This window comes from Pleurodeles waltl, chromosome 10 (assembly GCF_031143425.1).
Source record: "Pleurodeles waltl isolate 20211129_DDA chromosome 10, aPleWal1.hap1.20221129, whole genome shotgun sequence".
NCBI classification, from domain to species: Eukaryota; Metazoa; Chordata; class Amphibia; order Caudata; family Salamandridae; genus Pleurodeles; species Pleurodeles waltl.
In genome coordinates this window covers 779,723,691-779,737,295 of record NC_090449.1, presented here as the reverse complement: position 1 = coordinate 779,737,295, position 13,605 = coordinate 779,723,691, and the positions used below count along the sequence as shown (strand labels likewise).

Sequence of the window (13,605 nt, the reverse complement as noted above, 5' to 3'; positions counted from 1 at the left end):
TTAAAAGTTTTTGGGTCACTATAGATGGTTGTCTTTCAATGAAACCTCGGACTGGAGCGGTCAAATTTAATTGCTTATGTCTGTTAAATATAATAAGGAAGATCGTTTTTTTCCTTCTTCCTTTTAATGCATTAAAAACTATAAATGTGACAAGCTTCACTTCAAGACTTCATTATACTAATGTAGTTTACTTAGGTCTCTCTAATGACGCCATTCAAAGATTTCAAGTTGTTCAACATGAAGAAGCGCGTTTAATTACTAAACTTCTGCGCAATATTCCTGTGACACTCATCTTGAAGCGCTTCACTGGTTGCCCGCCAGACAAAGTATTTAATTTAAGATCTAGGGTATCGGCTGCAAGGCTTTGAATGAACAGCGCCTTGTAACTAGGATGCTTGAGAAATAAGTTGGTGATTCCTAAATACAGAAAGCAATGTATGGGAGGCACTACCTCCTCTGTCCAAGCTCCTGTGTTACGGAACTCCTTTCTGCATCATCAATGACATGAAAATGACTTCATACGAACTACAACTCATTTACAATTTAGCTATTCAAAGCAGGCGTATAATTTCTTCTTCCATTTCTCTCATTTACTTTCTAAATACTCAGGCGGAGATATCAGCTGTGAACATGCCTTAATCAAGTTCTTTTCACATAACATGCAGGCATGTTTTAGTGAGATAATATGAGATTCTTCCCATAGTTCAATAACTTTTGATCCATTGTTTGTGTAGGAGGATGGTGCCGAAATCCTAAGGGTCACTGCCATTACTTCAACAAAATGAGCTGGGTGGGAACTCCCTGTAATAACTGCAGTCTGCTTTGTGTGAATTTACTTGCTGGCCAGATACACAAATAGTAGGCTCAGAGTCAGGCTTCCTACAAGACTGCTGTGCCCATTTGTAGATTTGGGCCTTGGCAGGAGTTTACACTTAGAAAGTGGAACCGAGCTAGTACCAAAGCATAAACGTCCCTTATCACTGGCAGAGGAGCCAGCACATCTTTGGAACGCATCTGAAATGCTTTCACTCCAACAACAAAGTATTATCTTGAGGAATAAAAGCCCACAAGCAACTGTTACCTATATCGCTATCAGGATCCTGCCACAGAGCACCTCTGGGATTCAAGGGCCTTTCTTAATGGTCAACAAAAAACCTGTACGAAACATGGACAATGAGACCTACCCTCCTGGTCTTTAGCTCAAGGATCAAAATGGATAAGGAATCCAAATAAGAGATGGCAGAGTTTTGGTAAAGGTACCTCTCTATCTGGATGATCCAGCACATCCTCATCATATTCAATACCTGAATGAACAGCCATCTTGCCTGAATAAAACCTGGCAGTGACTTTCAATGGGGATATGTTTTGTGAAGGAATCCAGTAATTATAACTGCTGGCACTGAAAAGTGCTGAAACATTTCTACTACGGGTTCATTGGCCATGCCACAAAAGCTTAATTGTCGTAGTCCAGGAGTTCCCAGGGGAGAGATCAAGGAGTTTTTTTGTATTCTTTAGCCTGTTTGCAATATATTTCACCAAGACTCCTATCCACAAGGCCCAATGCCATTCAAAGCCTTGCTATTTCGGATCCTTACCAGGGGCAGTGACTAGCAATAGTGAAGTGGCAAGTTGCTGATGAGGTGAGCTGGTGCATCAAGGCATCTGCACTTCTTAAGCTTTCAAGTTTCCAGAAAAATGGGAGGCAATATGTAGACCTAAAGAGTATACCCTTTACATACAAGAGGCTTTTCCTCCTCAACCCTTACTTACGCCAAACAGGAGTAACCGCTCAGTCACCAGAACCCAGCAATGTGCCCAGGAAGGAAGCAATGTCCATCTTCCTGGTGAAATAAGCTAGTATCACCACCTAGAAATGAAAGCATGCTCAATCCTACAGAGCAACTAATGACCACTGCAGAAAGCATGAAAATGAGGAGTGGGTCTCAAACCAACACCACCAAAACGATTGGTCTGAAAGACAGTGCAGGTCTTTGAGGGTTTTCCAACTTCTAAGCTTAACAGGGTGAAATAAATGACTGTGTAATTTGCTGACTTTGCCCTTTGAGAGTTAGCAGCTGCTGTGGTTGGTCTGAGTGGGTGACCTCCATACTGATGGGAAAGGTCCCCTGACGGGATGCCCTTCTACCTCACTGAAAGAGAAGAACATGTACAGGCTCATTTTAAGAGACCCTCACTCACTTCATATCTTCTCTCCAAAATAAAATTCAACATCTACTGTAAAACGGAGTGACCCAAGCTTTGCAAAGTGTCAGGTGTTTAGAGAGAGATCACATCACGATGAGAGCACCTACAGAACATACATGCACTGGACTATTATGCCCCCAGACAGGAAACTGTTATACAGGTAAACTGTTGCAAACTGACTGCGACAGAAAACATTTGGCTTGAATCTAGAGTTCTGCTCCTTACGCTGCCTTATCTGAAGTACAGAAGATGAACAAAAATAGATAAGAAATAGAGACAAGAATGGGTAGGGATCTCACAGTGCGAAAATGATGCCAGCAAGAAGCAGATTCCAGCATACACCAAATGGTGAAAAGGGGGAAATGACCAGAGTATGCCCACGGACAACAGCGACATGGACTCATGAGCATTCAATCAATTTGCTGCAGAGCACAGTTAACTGGCTCTGAATCACCACCTGACCCAGATCAGCTCAGTTTTAGAATGAATATCAAAACGTAAGCACTTAATGAACTTATGGAGCACAAACTGAATTTCTACATGGAAAATGTTCCACAGTAGCACTCGCCCACTAATGTCTGTTGTGGGTATCTAACCTCTTTTTTCAGTATTGTATTAGCATGCTAGAGGAATAGCTCCAAATGCTGAATGTTCGCCAATGGACCAAAGCAGCGATCTAGAAGTCACGACCTGGTAACCCAGCAAGGTGGACTGAGCCTTCCATACTTTCAAAGGTCGACAAAATCAGTACATAGGGTAGGTAAAATAACATTGGTTATTTAAAGTATTTAAACAACGTAAGTGCGGTAATGAAGCGCTACAGAAAAACCAAGTAGTATAAATGTATAAACCTACTAGCTTTTAAAATAGGCAAAATGAAATATATGAGATTTCTCATTTGGGATTTCCTTGTCTGGATAGTTCCTGGTCCTTATTATACTGATCCCAAAGGTTACAAATAACTGTTTTTTTCTGATTTGTTTTTACCATATTAAAATGCTTTATTGAGAAACTTACATCAAAGTGCAGCAAAAAGATTTAACTGTACATAAAATAGAGAAATGTCATAGTAGCAATGCCTTTGTTGATCAGATGACTATCAAGTTGAGAGAGAATTACAATGTCTTGACTATGCAAAACAGGACCACTCTCTAAAATAAAGAATACAAACTAATTTGCTTTGACAAACAATAAGCATTTTGTGCCTTTTTTGTTTAAAGAAAAAAAGAGAATATATGTATAAATAAGGGAAAAAGAAAGGTAAAAAATATCGGTGGTAAAGAAACAAGAGGTACAGAGAGAGAGATGTAAATAGATAAAATAAAATGGTGGATAATAATGAATTAAGTGCTCATGGAGGTTTGGAAACTTCAACATTTTGTAATGTTGATGGTATCTGGATGGAAAAGTGGAAAGTAAAGGCAACCATAGCAAATATATTTTAATGGCTACCTGTAGTGAAGGTAAATGTGCAGTGTCCTGTCTGTGGTTGTGACAAATGACGTTCCACTATAGTTAATGACCCGAAAGGCCACCATCAGGAAAAGATTCAAACACAGACCCTTGGCCTTATCTCCAGACCAGATATCCAAACACCCACCAAGAAACATGTGGACAATATCTATCGGATCGAAATAGAACACAGATCAGAAAGTGTGTGCCATGTCTGCTTTCAAAATAAAGAGACCTTGGGACAACAGAAAAACATGTGCATAAAATCACCATTAGTAGCATTGCAGGTCCAACAATTACTATTATTAGAATTTTTCATTATAAAGAAGTAGGGGTTAAAAACAGTCTGATTAGTACTGGCAGAGTGGGACGTATGATGTATTTTATGCCATATTTTGTTCCATAATGGGATGGAAAAAGTGGACTGTACGTCCTGCTCCCATAAGTCCTTGATTCTGGTTTTAGTCCTATCCACGTTTGAAGTAGAAAGCAGACGTATAAAAAAAAAAAAAGTTTTGACTTCAGTGGAAAAGTCATGGAGTGTCACAGGATCGCACAAAGTCTCAGGAGGGGCGGAGAAGGGTCCATGCCGTTTTGTCTGAGAAGGTCTAAAAGGAGGACATATTTAGGTCGCAACAAGTTAGGAATACTGAAGTTTGTGTGTAATTCCTCGAAGGGAAGAAACTGATTATTACAGATAATTTGAGAAATCGCCGTGATGCCACTGCCTAACCAGTGAGACCACTTAAGGACTTTGTTAGCTATTGTAGTGTTAGGGTTGCATCAAATGGGGGGTAGTAACAACAGCTAGGAAGGGTGTGTAAACCTGAGAAATAAACATTTATGCAATATGACTTGAGTGATTTAGTAAGGGGAAAACACTGATCTAGGCTTTTGGGCGCTTATGGGAAATTCAAAGAATGAAAAAAGGAGAGATTAAAGAAAGCTCAAGAAAATGCCAGAGTGGCGGAGTGGTAGAAGACGTCCCTAAAGAGGGCCATATCAAATTGAAGGTAAATGCAGAACAATATTCAGTAAAGCTGGGAAAATGGACACGCTTGTTTGTTTTTGGAGTCTTGACTTTGGATAAGGAGATTTGAGTATGTCATTTATCACATATGAACCTGGTTAGTGTACAGTCAATGGATTTGAAAAAGATCTGACAGAGGGAGTATCAACAAGATAAAAATTAATAATGGGCAGCAACATCACTTATCTAATCTGCCCCACCATGAGATGTATAAAGGGGATCACCGAGCAGAAAGACTAGATATCTTGTGTTTTCGGACTTCTAAATAAGCCTTAATGGTATCTCTGACGGAGGGGGTGTAAATAATGCACTAGGATCTGATCTTAAATGGATTACACAAAAAACCTGTGTCTTTGAACATGCCTTTGAGGCATAATTTGTTAAGAGGCATTACTTCAGATTTATCTGTGTTTAGTTTATAGCTGGAGACTAAAGCGTAGTGAGAACAGTTGGAGAATCTCAGGGACAGAAGTGTGGATTATATACATAAATTAAAAATCTGTCTGTGTTTATAACCGGTAAAAGTCTGGGATCTACTTATAGTTTCGAAGAAGGCTTCCAGTGATAGATTGAAGAGTAATGGTGATAAAGGGCATCCCTGCTGTGTGCCACATGTAAAGGGAAAATAATGAGACTGAAAGTTCTGCGGGGAAACCAAAGTGGACGCTGAGGAATACAGAACTTTGCTACACTGCAAAAAATCTAGGACCAAAACCAAGCTATTTAAGGGCTTTGAACACGAATTCCCAGTTGACAAAATCTAAAGGTTTGTTTTGTCTTTTAAAGTAACCACCGTTGATGGAGTATTACTTCTACAAGCATGTGAATAAACTTTAGGAAGCTTTAGGAAAGTTCAGGAATAGTCTGCTAATTTTGGCCAACACAAAACCGGATTGTTCATACCGACCAAGGAAGGAATTAGTACATTAGCACAGAGCGCCAAATTCTTAGCAAACAATTTTGCAGGCCATATTGATATTTTTTTTGTGACTGGAGAGATAAGCAACGTGGAACCATATGGATGGAAGAAAACTAACAAATGGACGGGCACCGCAGCATAACTAAGCAAATACTTACATACATAAATAAATAAATCATAAAGTTAAGAAAAAAAGCGCAATGATGCTACCAGAACTGGCCACGTTATAGTGCTTTTTTCCTAACTGTTTTTAACCCTGCAGCATTGTTGCTTGCCCCCTTCCATCCCACCACCAAAAAAAGAACACTTACAAAGCCAACAGCTCTTGCATATGCTTTTTAGCCATGTTGCACATGGCTGAAAAGAAAAGAAAAGCGATAACACAATTAACACATCACAGCAATTTTCTTCTTTACTTTCAGCCATAGTGTGCATCGGTAGCACTGCTGTGCAACATGCTAAAACAATAATTGACAAATCCAATACATCTTTTAGTCCTATTAGATTGGTCAATGCTTGTTTCTGGAGGTGTGCTAAGATTATGATCTGATCATACTAATGATAATACTCATTTTTCTCACTGTACAGATAATCAGTTTTTAGGAAGTAAGCAGCCAAGTTGCCAGGTCCTGAGAGGCTTGGTTGTAAGAAATGATTTACCCACATTCTCTTTCTCTCTCTAGTTAGCAAGGTGGGTTTACCCTAACTCTCAATGGGTCGAAGTAAAGTTATGTCAATAAGGTTCCCAAACAAGAACTGATTAATATATGTATGAACCAATCACGCTCACCCAACAAGGTGCCTTGTCAATCACAAGAAATGGAAGTGGAGGGACTATAAATTAGTACAAGGAGAGACTACCAAAGAAACAAAAATGTTTTGAGTACTTTTCAGAAACTAAAAAGTAGCTGTGCATCGAACTGATGCCAAGGGCCTTTTCGTTCCAGGGTTTTTGGGTCCTATATAAGAGAGTGCTGCCCCATATCCCATAGCGAGAACATTTCAAATGTCAGACATTGAGTAAGAGTAGACTGCCAGAGCGCAAGTCCCAAGAGGGAAAATAACTTGAAAAGTAGTCTTGAAGATAGGAATTTTCAATGTAATAAAATACATGGTATATCTCGCAGAGTACTACAGGTTTAAGTGGATCGAGCATAGAAAGCATTGAAGTAATTTCCATACCTCAGAAACAGTCAGTGTTTAGGTGAGCAGCATACAAAATGGTGCACAAGTCTAGTTGGGACAACACAAGTTGAAACCAGTTGAGGATAAAAAGTAGGGGAAAGATAAACTAGCAATCCTCTTCGCACAAAGCCAGCTGAAACAGCATGGATCCGTCAAAAAATAAACATCCCTGTAATTACACTTTAAGCAATTTAACTCTGGGAGAGGGTCAGGGTCGCATTGCCAATGGCACAGGCCAAGAGCCTCATGTCAAGTGAGAAACTGGATGTCAGCAATTGTAGGATTCGTTTTATTGGGGTTACATGTAATAGAAATCAAATTCATCCACTTTTGTATTACCAAAAGGAGTTTGGGTAAAGAAAGTGCAGAAGGAGAGGCAAACTGATTAAGTCAGACAATCAGCTGAGTGTTGTTCATATAACAGATCGCATTGCAGGGTTTGCCAAGAATGGATGCAGTGTCAGCTTGTCCACTCAATTCCAGAACATCTGCATAACTGTACTTCACCAGTCAATGTACACTGACCGTAGGATAGTCTGTGTGCTCCATGGTTGAAGAACAATGGATCTGTTTTTAGTGTGACTTGATAAGGTGGCTTAAGAAAGCAAATGCCATTCTTCAACTTCTTGTTTTGCTTATCATACTAGAGCTGTCTTACCTTGCCTGCACAGTTAAAAGATCCTTGCAGTAGCTGATTGGTCAAGTCCATATTTTTGCCCAGGTTCTCTTTAACTGGCCTCATGCTGCGCTCTCAACAGTGCATCAGAGGTATGCATAACAACGTAGCCCCAAGAAGGGAGATTACTACACATTAGCACACATTTTGAATTCTCAACAAATAGTGCAGAATACCTCCTTAATGGTCATACTAGTACTGTTTTTGAGATGTTTTCAAGATGTTTTCAGCACTACTAGACAGCATATGCTAAAACCTACAGAAGCTTGCAGATCCTATATTGTTTTGGTCGCCAGGGGTCCATATCAGCAATCATGTAATTAAGGGTCAAATAAATCAGATACCACCACCTTATATGAACTTCCACCAGAGACTTGATTTTTTGTGACTATCCTCCGAAAATATCAAGAAACTGAATAAAAACAGTGAATTGCTAGAGACATAAGCGGACTGCAAAATGGTGTAGAGGTGGAGGAAAGTACACATCCTACAAATGGACCAGGAACTTAGGAAATTCCTTATTGAACCACTGCATAATCTTCTAAAGCTACACATTTCAGATTGTTTTCCCACAATGTTGTTCAAAAATGGAAATATAAAATGGATATCCACACTTTCATACTTGGAGGACCATGGTTGGTATTACTCCTGCTTTGTTGATCTTATTGTTCCTTTTGTGAGAATTTTCAATCTTTTACAATCCTATGTGGTGTTATAATTTCCAGCTTGTTGGAGATCCGTCTAAACTTAGAATTGTGATTATCTTGTAAAACTGTGCACCCACTTGCCTCGTGTAATTCTTTGCCACCTGCGTGGAAACCATGAAAAAATTACCTCAAACGGTATGAGGGACGTATACTTGAGAGGTAGTCTAGTTTATTACACTAGGATCTCAGCTTCAGGTCGGACTGACTGCACTGCTGATATCTGGAGTAAGACAGGGTTAGGTTCTGACCGCAAATATAACAGAGACAAGACCTTCACCCTATGGCACCAAGAAAGGAATGAATAAGCTTCTTTTGATTAAGAATTTCCAAGGTACTATCTGTTCAGTTTTGCTGATCTAGAAAGCTGTCTTTTTATCAAAAGTCTATTCATTGCCATAAGGCATATCCAAGATTCAGGCCTTAAACTCTGGCAAGTATTGCTACACTTAAGCCATGCTTGTCAACACATAATGGCCACCTGAAACCAAAGTCTGGCAGATGTGGTCTCATTTAAATGCCTAGCTAAAATCAAACTTTTCAGTATCAGTGACACCTTTCACTTTGGCCCTTTTCTCTGGAGCAGGAGTTTATCAGAGTATCAGACGGTTGACAAAAGGCGCACTTCAGAACTATTGCTAGGTGTCACATGTCGCTAGGACAGCTAGAACAATAGCAACCTCCATCACCATGTCAGCTGCAGAGATTAACTTTGTTTTTAGATTTGTCTTAACAGCAGAGCTACAACCAAACATTAGGTAATAAACATAAAAACAGCTTTAGGAAGCACAACTGAAGGACGGGCTTTGGCTAAACCCACATGTTGAAAACTTTTAGTACACAATTTGATTGGGCAGACATTGTCTGAAAAATGATGCTTGTATTACACTTTTTGCCCTGTGCAAAAAGGTATGATGAGTAAAGCAGAAGCAAGTTGGTTGTAGTGGCAAACCAATGACAAAGGTTTCAGTCTTGATCCATTTATTATGAAAAATTATGATAAAAGCCAATAGGCCTGATATTTATTGTGAAAAGCATAGGCGAATTACAGTTGTATTGTTATCACACTGCAGACAGGTATTGTGTTGCATGGGACTCCCAGATTACTATACCATGCAATGGTGTTGGTCACCCCTCAAACCAACCCTGGGAGGAGAAGATTTTCACTTTGATAATCCTTGTTAACCCTCTTAGGAGGGGCTGTTTGTTTCACCAACTGCCGTGTTTCCATTTTTGTAATTTTATGACTGTATGGCTGATGGATGTCTTGTGGGAAAGCTCACACGAAATACTGTGACCCTGAGTTGGTGATGTTGACAAACCAAGGCTATAGGTGTGATTGGTTTATTGGGATAAGTTATGGCAGATGCATAAGTCCAGCCTGGTCTGTTAATTAACAAAGGTTACAAGAATGGCAGTAGGCCTGACATCTTTTGTGAAAAGCATATGTTAATGGCAATAGTACTGTGAGGGTGCGTTGGTATTCCACCACATGATAGACTGTAGACCGATTTTGTATTACATGGTAACTCACAAAATACAGTAGTAAGCAAGGGGTTAGGTGTTGGTGTGACCTTCCAACAAACCCTGAAGTCGAAGATTTTCACTGTGATAAGCCTTGGTGAAATCTTGAGCAGCATCTCTGTACGCCGGCAGTTGGAGTCTATCAGCTCCGCAACGGTTGGGTTGGATAGGACATGCACAGTGCCTATATAGGCACCACCCTTGAGTGCTGATATCAGTTTATTTCACAACTATTTCTACATCAGAAACACAGAGCCACGTCAGAAGGCTATGAGATCACTGTGCAGAATTAAAGAGCCTACAAGGACTTTTTTAGGTGGAAAACTCCAGTTCGCAGAATGGGAAGAATATGAAGGTCGGTAAGGAAAATCCAGCTAGACAGAGTTTCTACCACATAAAGCATTACTGAAGGTAAGTAACCTAGTCATCTGATAAAAAACTTTAAGTTGCAGATTCCTCATCTTAAAAATAGAGAACAAAACAATTCATCCCCGGAGGTGGGCCAGCAAAATGTCTAAAACCAAAAAAGCCTGGGAGGACTGAACAAGCAAAGTTCCTGACACGACGGACCTGGCTAGAAGATTTGTACTATGTTGCTGCTTTATGGGCCCTCTGATGAGGTGGTGTACCTTTTTTTGCCAACTGTACTTTTGTACACATTTGCAATTTTAAAACTATACTTGATTGCTGCTGACCCACTTATATGGTTTCCTGGGCATACTGATTTTGAGTTCTCAAAGCAATCAATTCAAGATTTGGATCACTGGAAACTTGTCAGAGAACTTCCCTACCATATCAGACTATGGCCTCCCCCTTATAAAACAAGAAACAACAGATTTTCAGTTTGTCAGAAGATAATGTAGTCCTACACCAACTGTGAAGGAATACATTTTAAGTACCAAGCTTTTAGGATTCCAATAATAGTGCTGATATTTTTACTCAGCATATGAACCACCCACTTTTAAAAACAGAACACCACAAATCTGACAGCATGGGAGACAGAAATGAAAATGGAATAAATTATAAACTGAAACAATTGAAAGACCAATGGAAAAGTTCAAGGTACATGGGACTACCAATAAATGCACTCAGTTGGTGAGGATTGATTAAGGTGCTTACAGAAGTGTACAAACACATAAGCAATAAGTCACTGCGACTGGGCAATTTCCAAATAAAGCTTCTTAATCAAGGCACTGCTGGTCTCCACAATGACGATGCAAGACACCACCTTCAAACTTAAGTAACTAGTACACTTACTGGCATATCCTAGAAATATGACAAACTGTATTAAGCTGACAGAAACGTTCAGAGGACTATTCACCAACTGTTTATATTTGTGCATGTGTAACCAGAAGGTTATCTACTTTATTCATAGCAGGACCACAGAGCATTCCATGCTTCAGAGTTGATAAAGCAAATTGAGTAATAAGACCTGTCCTCAACCCTTACAGATGATATAGTACAAGTAGTGCACTATACACATGTTGTACTTTTTTTTATTTTATTTGACTATGTTGCTTTATCTGAAGGGAATGGGGAAATGAGATTTGCTGGAATAAATTTCACACTTAATTGTTGCACCAAAAATGTAATAATACTATATGTTACCTGAAAATTTGGTTCTTTAAGAATGCCAACTAATTCTGCAACATTTTCATCTGCATTTATTAGAGGGCTGATTTCTTCAAGAATTTCATTCAGCAATTCAACATTATTTTCACGCACAGCTTCTAATTTTGCATCTTCTAGTCGCTCATGGGCCTAAAAGAAGAAAAATAAGAGAAAATTAACTTGACACTGAACTCACTCTAGGTATTTTGTAGCATAACTGCCGAAAGCAACTGTTATTCGATTTAGGTAGTGCTGGAATAGAAAAGTCCTCTTCATGGTAAAGACACGCATCCCTGCCCCGAATGCCAAACTGTACTGTTGTCTGGATCCCAAAGCCTATTTTTTGTCATAGGTGCCACAAATCATGCATGTGCGCCATGACATAGGTTTGTATCATGGATTGTAGACTTGCAGGACCAGGAGGGGCGCTGAAAGCGCTTCCCTCAGTGGTGGAAAGCTACCCCCTGCACCAAGAGCTATGCTGCAGGAGTGCGGTGGTGGCAGCATATCGTGTAGTGATCAGTAGTAGTGAACAGGACCTTTCTACCCTGTATCACTGGAGTGGCGGCTACAGGTTCACTCACCATTCTGACAGTTCCACTGCTGTCTGCTTAACTCACCCTTGGCCTACATCAGGTAAGAAGTGGTGTGCTGTGAAACACAGGATTAGTGACTTGGTGTTAGATGTATGTGTGCCTGGGATGGGTACAATACAAGAATGGAGCAGTACTGTGCCATGCATGTGTGGGTAGTACATCTCCTGGAATATGTATTCCTAGACGAATACATTAAATGAGAGCTACAGTACTGTGCATGTGTGGATAAAGCATGTGCTGAGTGTATGCGTGCTTGCCTAAAATACAATATTAAGGGTGACGTATTGTGCAGCACACACATAGTGAGTGTGTGTGTGTGTGTGTGTGTGTGTGTGTAATCCTGGTTGTATACAGAAAAGCCTCAGTGCTGAACAGTGCGTGCAAAGTGAGTGTGTGCGCTGGATGCATGGGTATATGTAGGGACACACTGCTTGGAGGAACAGGGCTGGACTGACAGTGTGCTGTGAAAGTACACTGAGTGAATGTGCCTGTAATGGCACAGTTACATTTTGGGAAGCCCAGGCCTGCCTGGTAAAGACATGAGGAGGAAAGGAATCCCCAGAGACAGATATGTGTATTGCTGCATTACTGTGAGCAGGGTGAGACACACTAGCTAGTCACGGAAGGAGTAGGTCGAGCTATTTTAGGTTGAGCTATTTTTAGAACCTCCTCACCATTTCTGGCTAGTTGACAAGGAACAGGTGAAGGAGCAATAAAAAGCCTTTAAATCTTGTTCTTGTCACATTTGCTCTGTGTTCAGAGACTGAGGTCACAAGTCTGATTATCTTGCAATTAGTTTTCTTTCTGACTGCAGAGTTCCAGGATGTTGTCTGATTTTTCCTAACGAACTAGTTACTTACCAACAGGAGCTCACCCAAGGATAACTTGGTAAGACCAGACAGGCAACGGGGAGGCGGGTGGCACCGTGAGGAATCCACAGGTAGCTAATGTATCCACCAGAAAAGGCGTTACCAAAGGTAAGTAACTCGTTCTTCTGATGGATACAACTACCTGTGGATTCCTCACTCATTGAATAGAGTCCCAAAGCAGTACCGCACTCAGTGGAGGGTGCCTGAATGGTCAAACCAAGAAATCCTGCAGCACCGACCGTGCAAAATGGCCATCCCTCCTAACCTCCGAATCCAAGCAATAATGCTTTGCAAAAGTGTGGAGGGATGACCAGGTTGCGGCCTTGCAGATGTCAACCACAGGAACACCCCTAGCCGAGGCCGACTTAGCTCTGATGGAAGGAGCCCTTATTCCATCAGGGGGTTCCTTCTTTGCCAGAGAATAACACAGCTTAATGCAAAGAATGACCCACCTGGAGAGTGTTCTCTTGTGGACTGCCCTTCCTCTCCTCTTTCCCACGTACCCGATGAAGAGTTGATCTTCCAATCTAAACTCCTTCGTTCTGTCGACGAAGAAGCTCAGTGCTCTTCTCGGGTCCAAACAATGCAGTCTTTCTTCCTCTTTCGAAGGATGGGGAGGAGGATAAAAAGAGGAGAGTGTAATAGACTGATCCATACGGAAGGGTGAAACAACCTTCAGCAAAAAAGCAGCCTCGGTCCTCAACACCACCTTATCCCCATAGAAGGATGTATACGGGGGCTTAACAGAAAGAGCCTGTAGCTCACTCACCCTTCTTGCTGAAGTAATAGCAACAAGGAAAACAGTCTTTAGAACCAATAGCCTCAAAGGGCAAG

The 13,605-nt window shown here is 40.7% G+C and overlaps 1 protein-coding gene across 7 annotated transcripts in view; it reads right to left on the bottom strand.

Moving 5' to 3' along the window:
* The window catches only part of PALS2 (protein associated with LIN7 2, MAGUK p55 family member), a 704,871-nt gene that overhangs the window by 496,821 nt on the left and 194,445 nt on the right, over nucleotides 1–13,605 (bottom strand). For all 7 annotated transcript variants that reach the window (XM_069211397.1, XM_069211395.1, XM_069211396.1 and 4 more), the window contains one exon: nucleotides 11,304–11,456. In XM_069211397.1, the coding sequence (XP_069067498.1) occupies nucleotides 11,304–11,456 (153 nt within the window). The remainder of the gene's footprint in view (nucleotides 1–11,303; nucleotides 11,457–13,605) is intronic.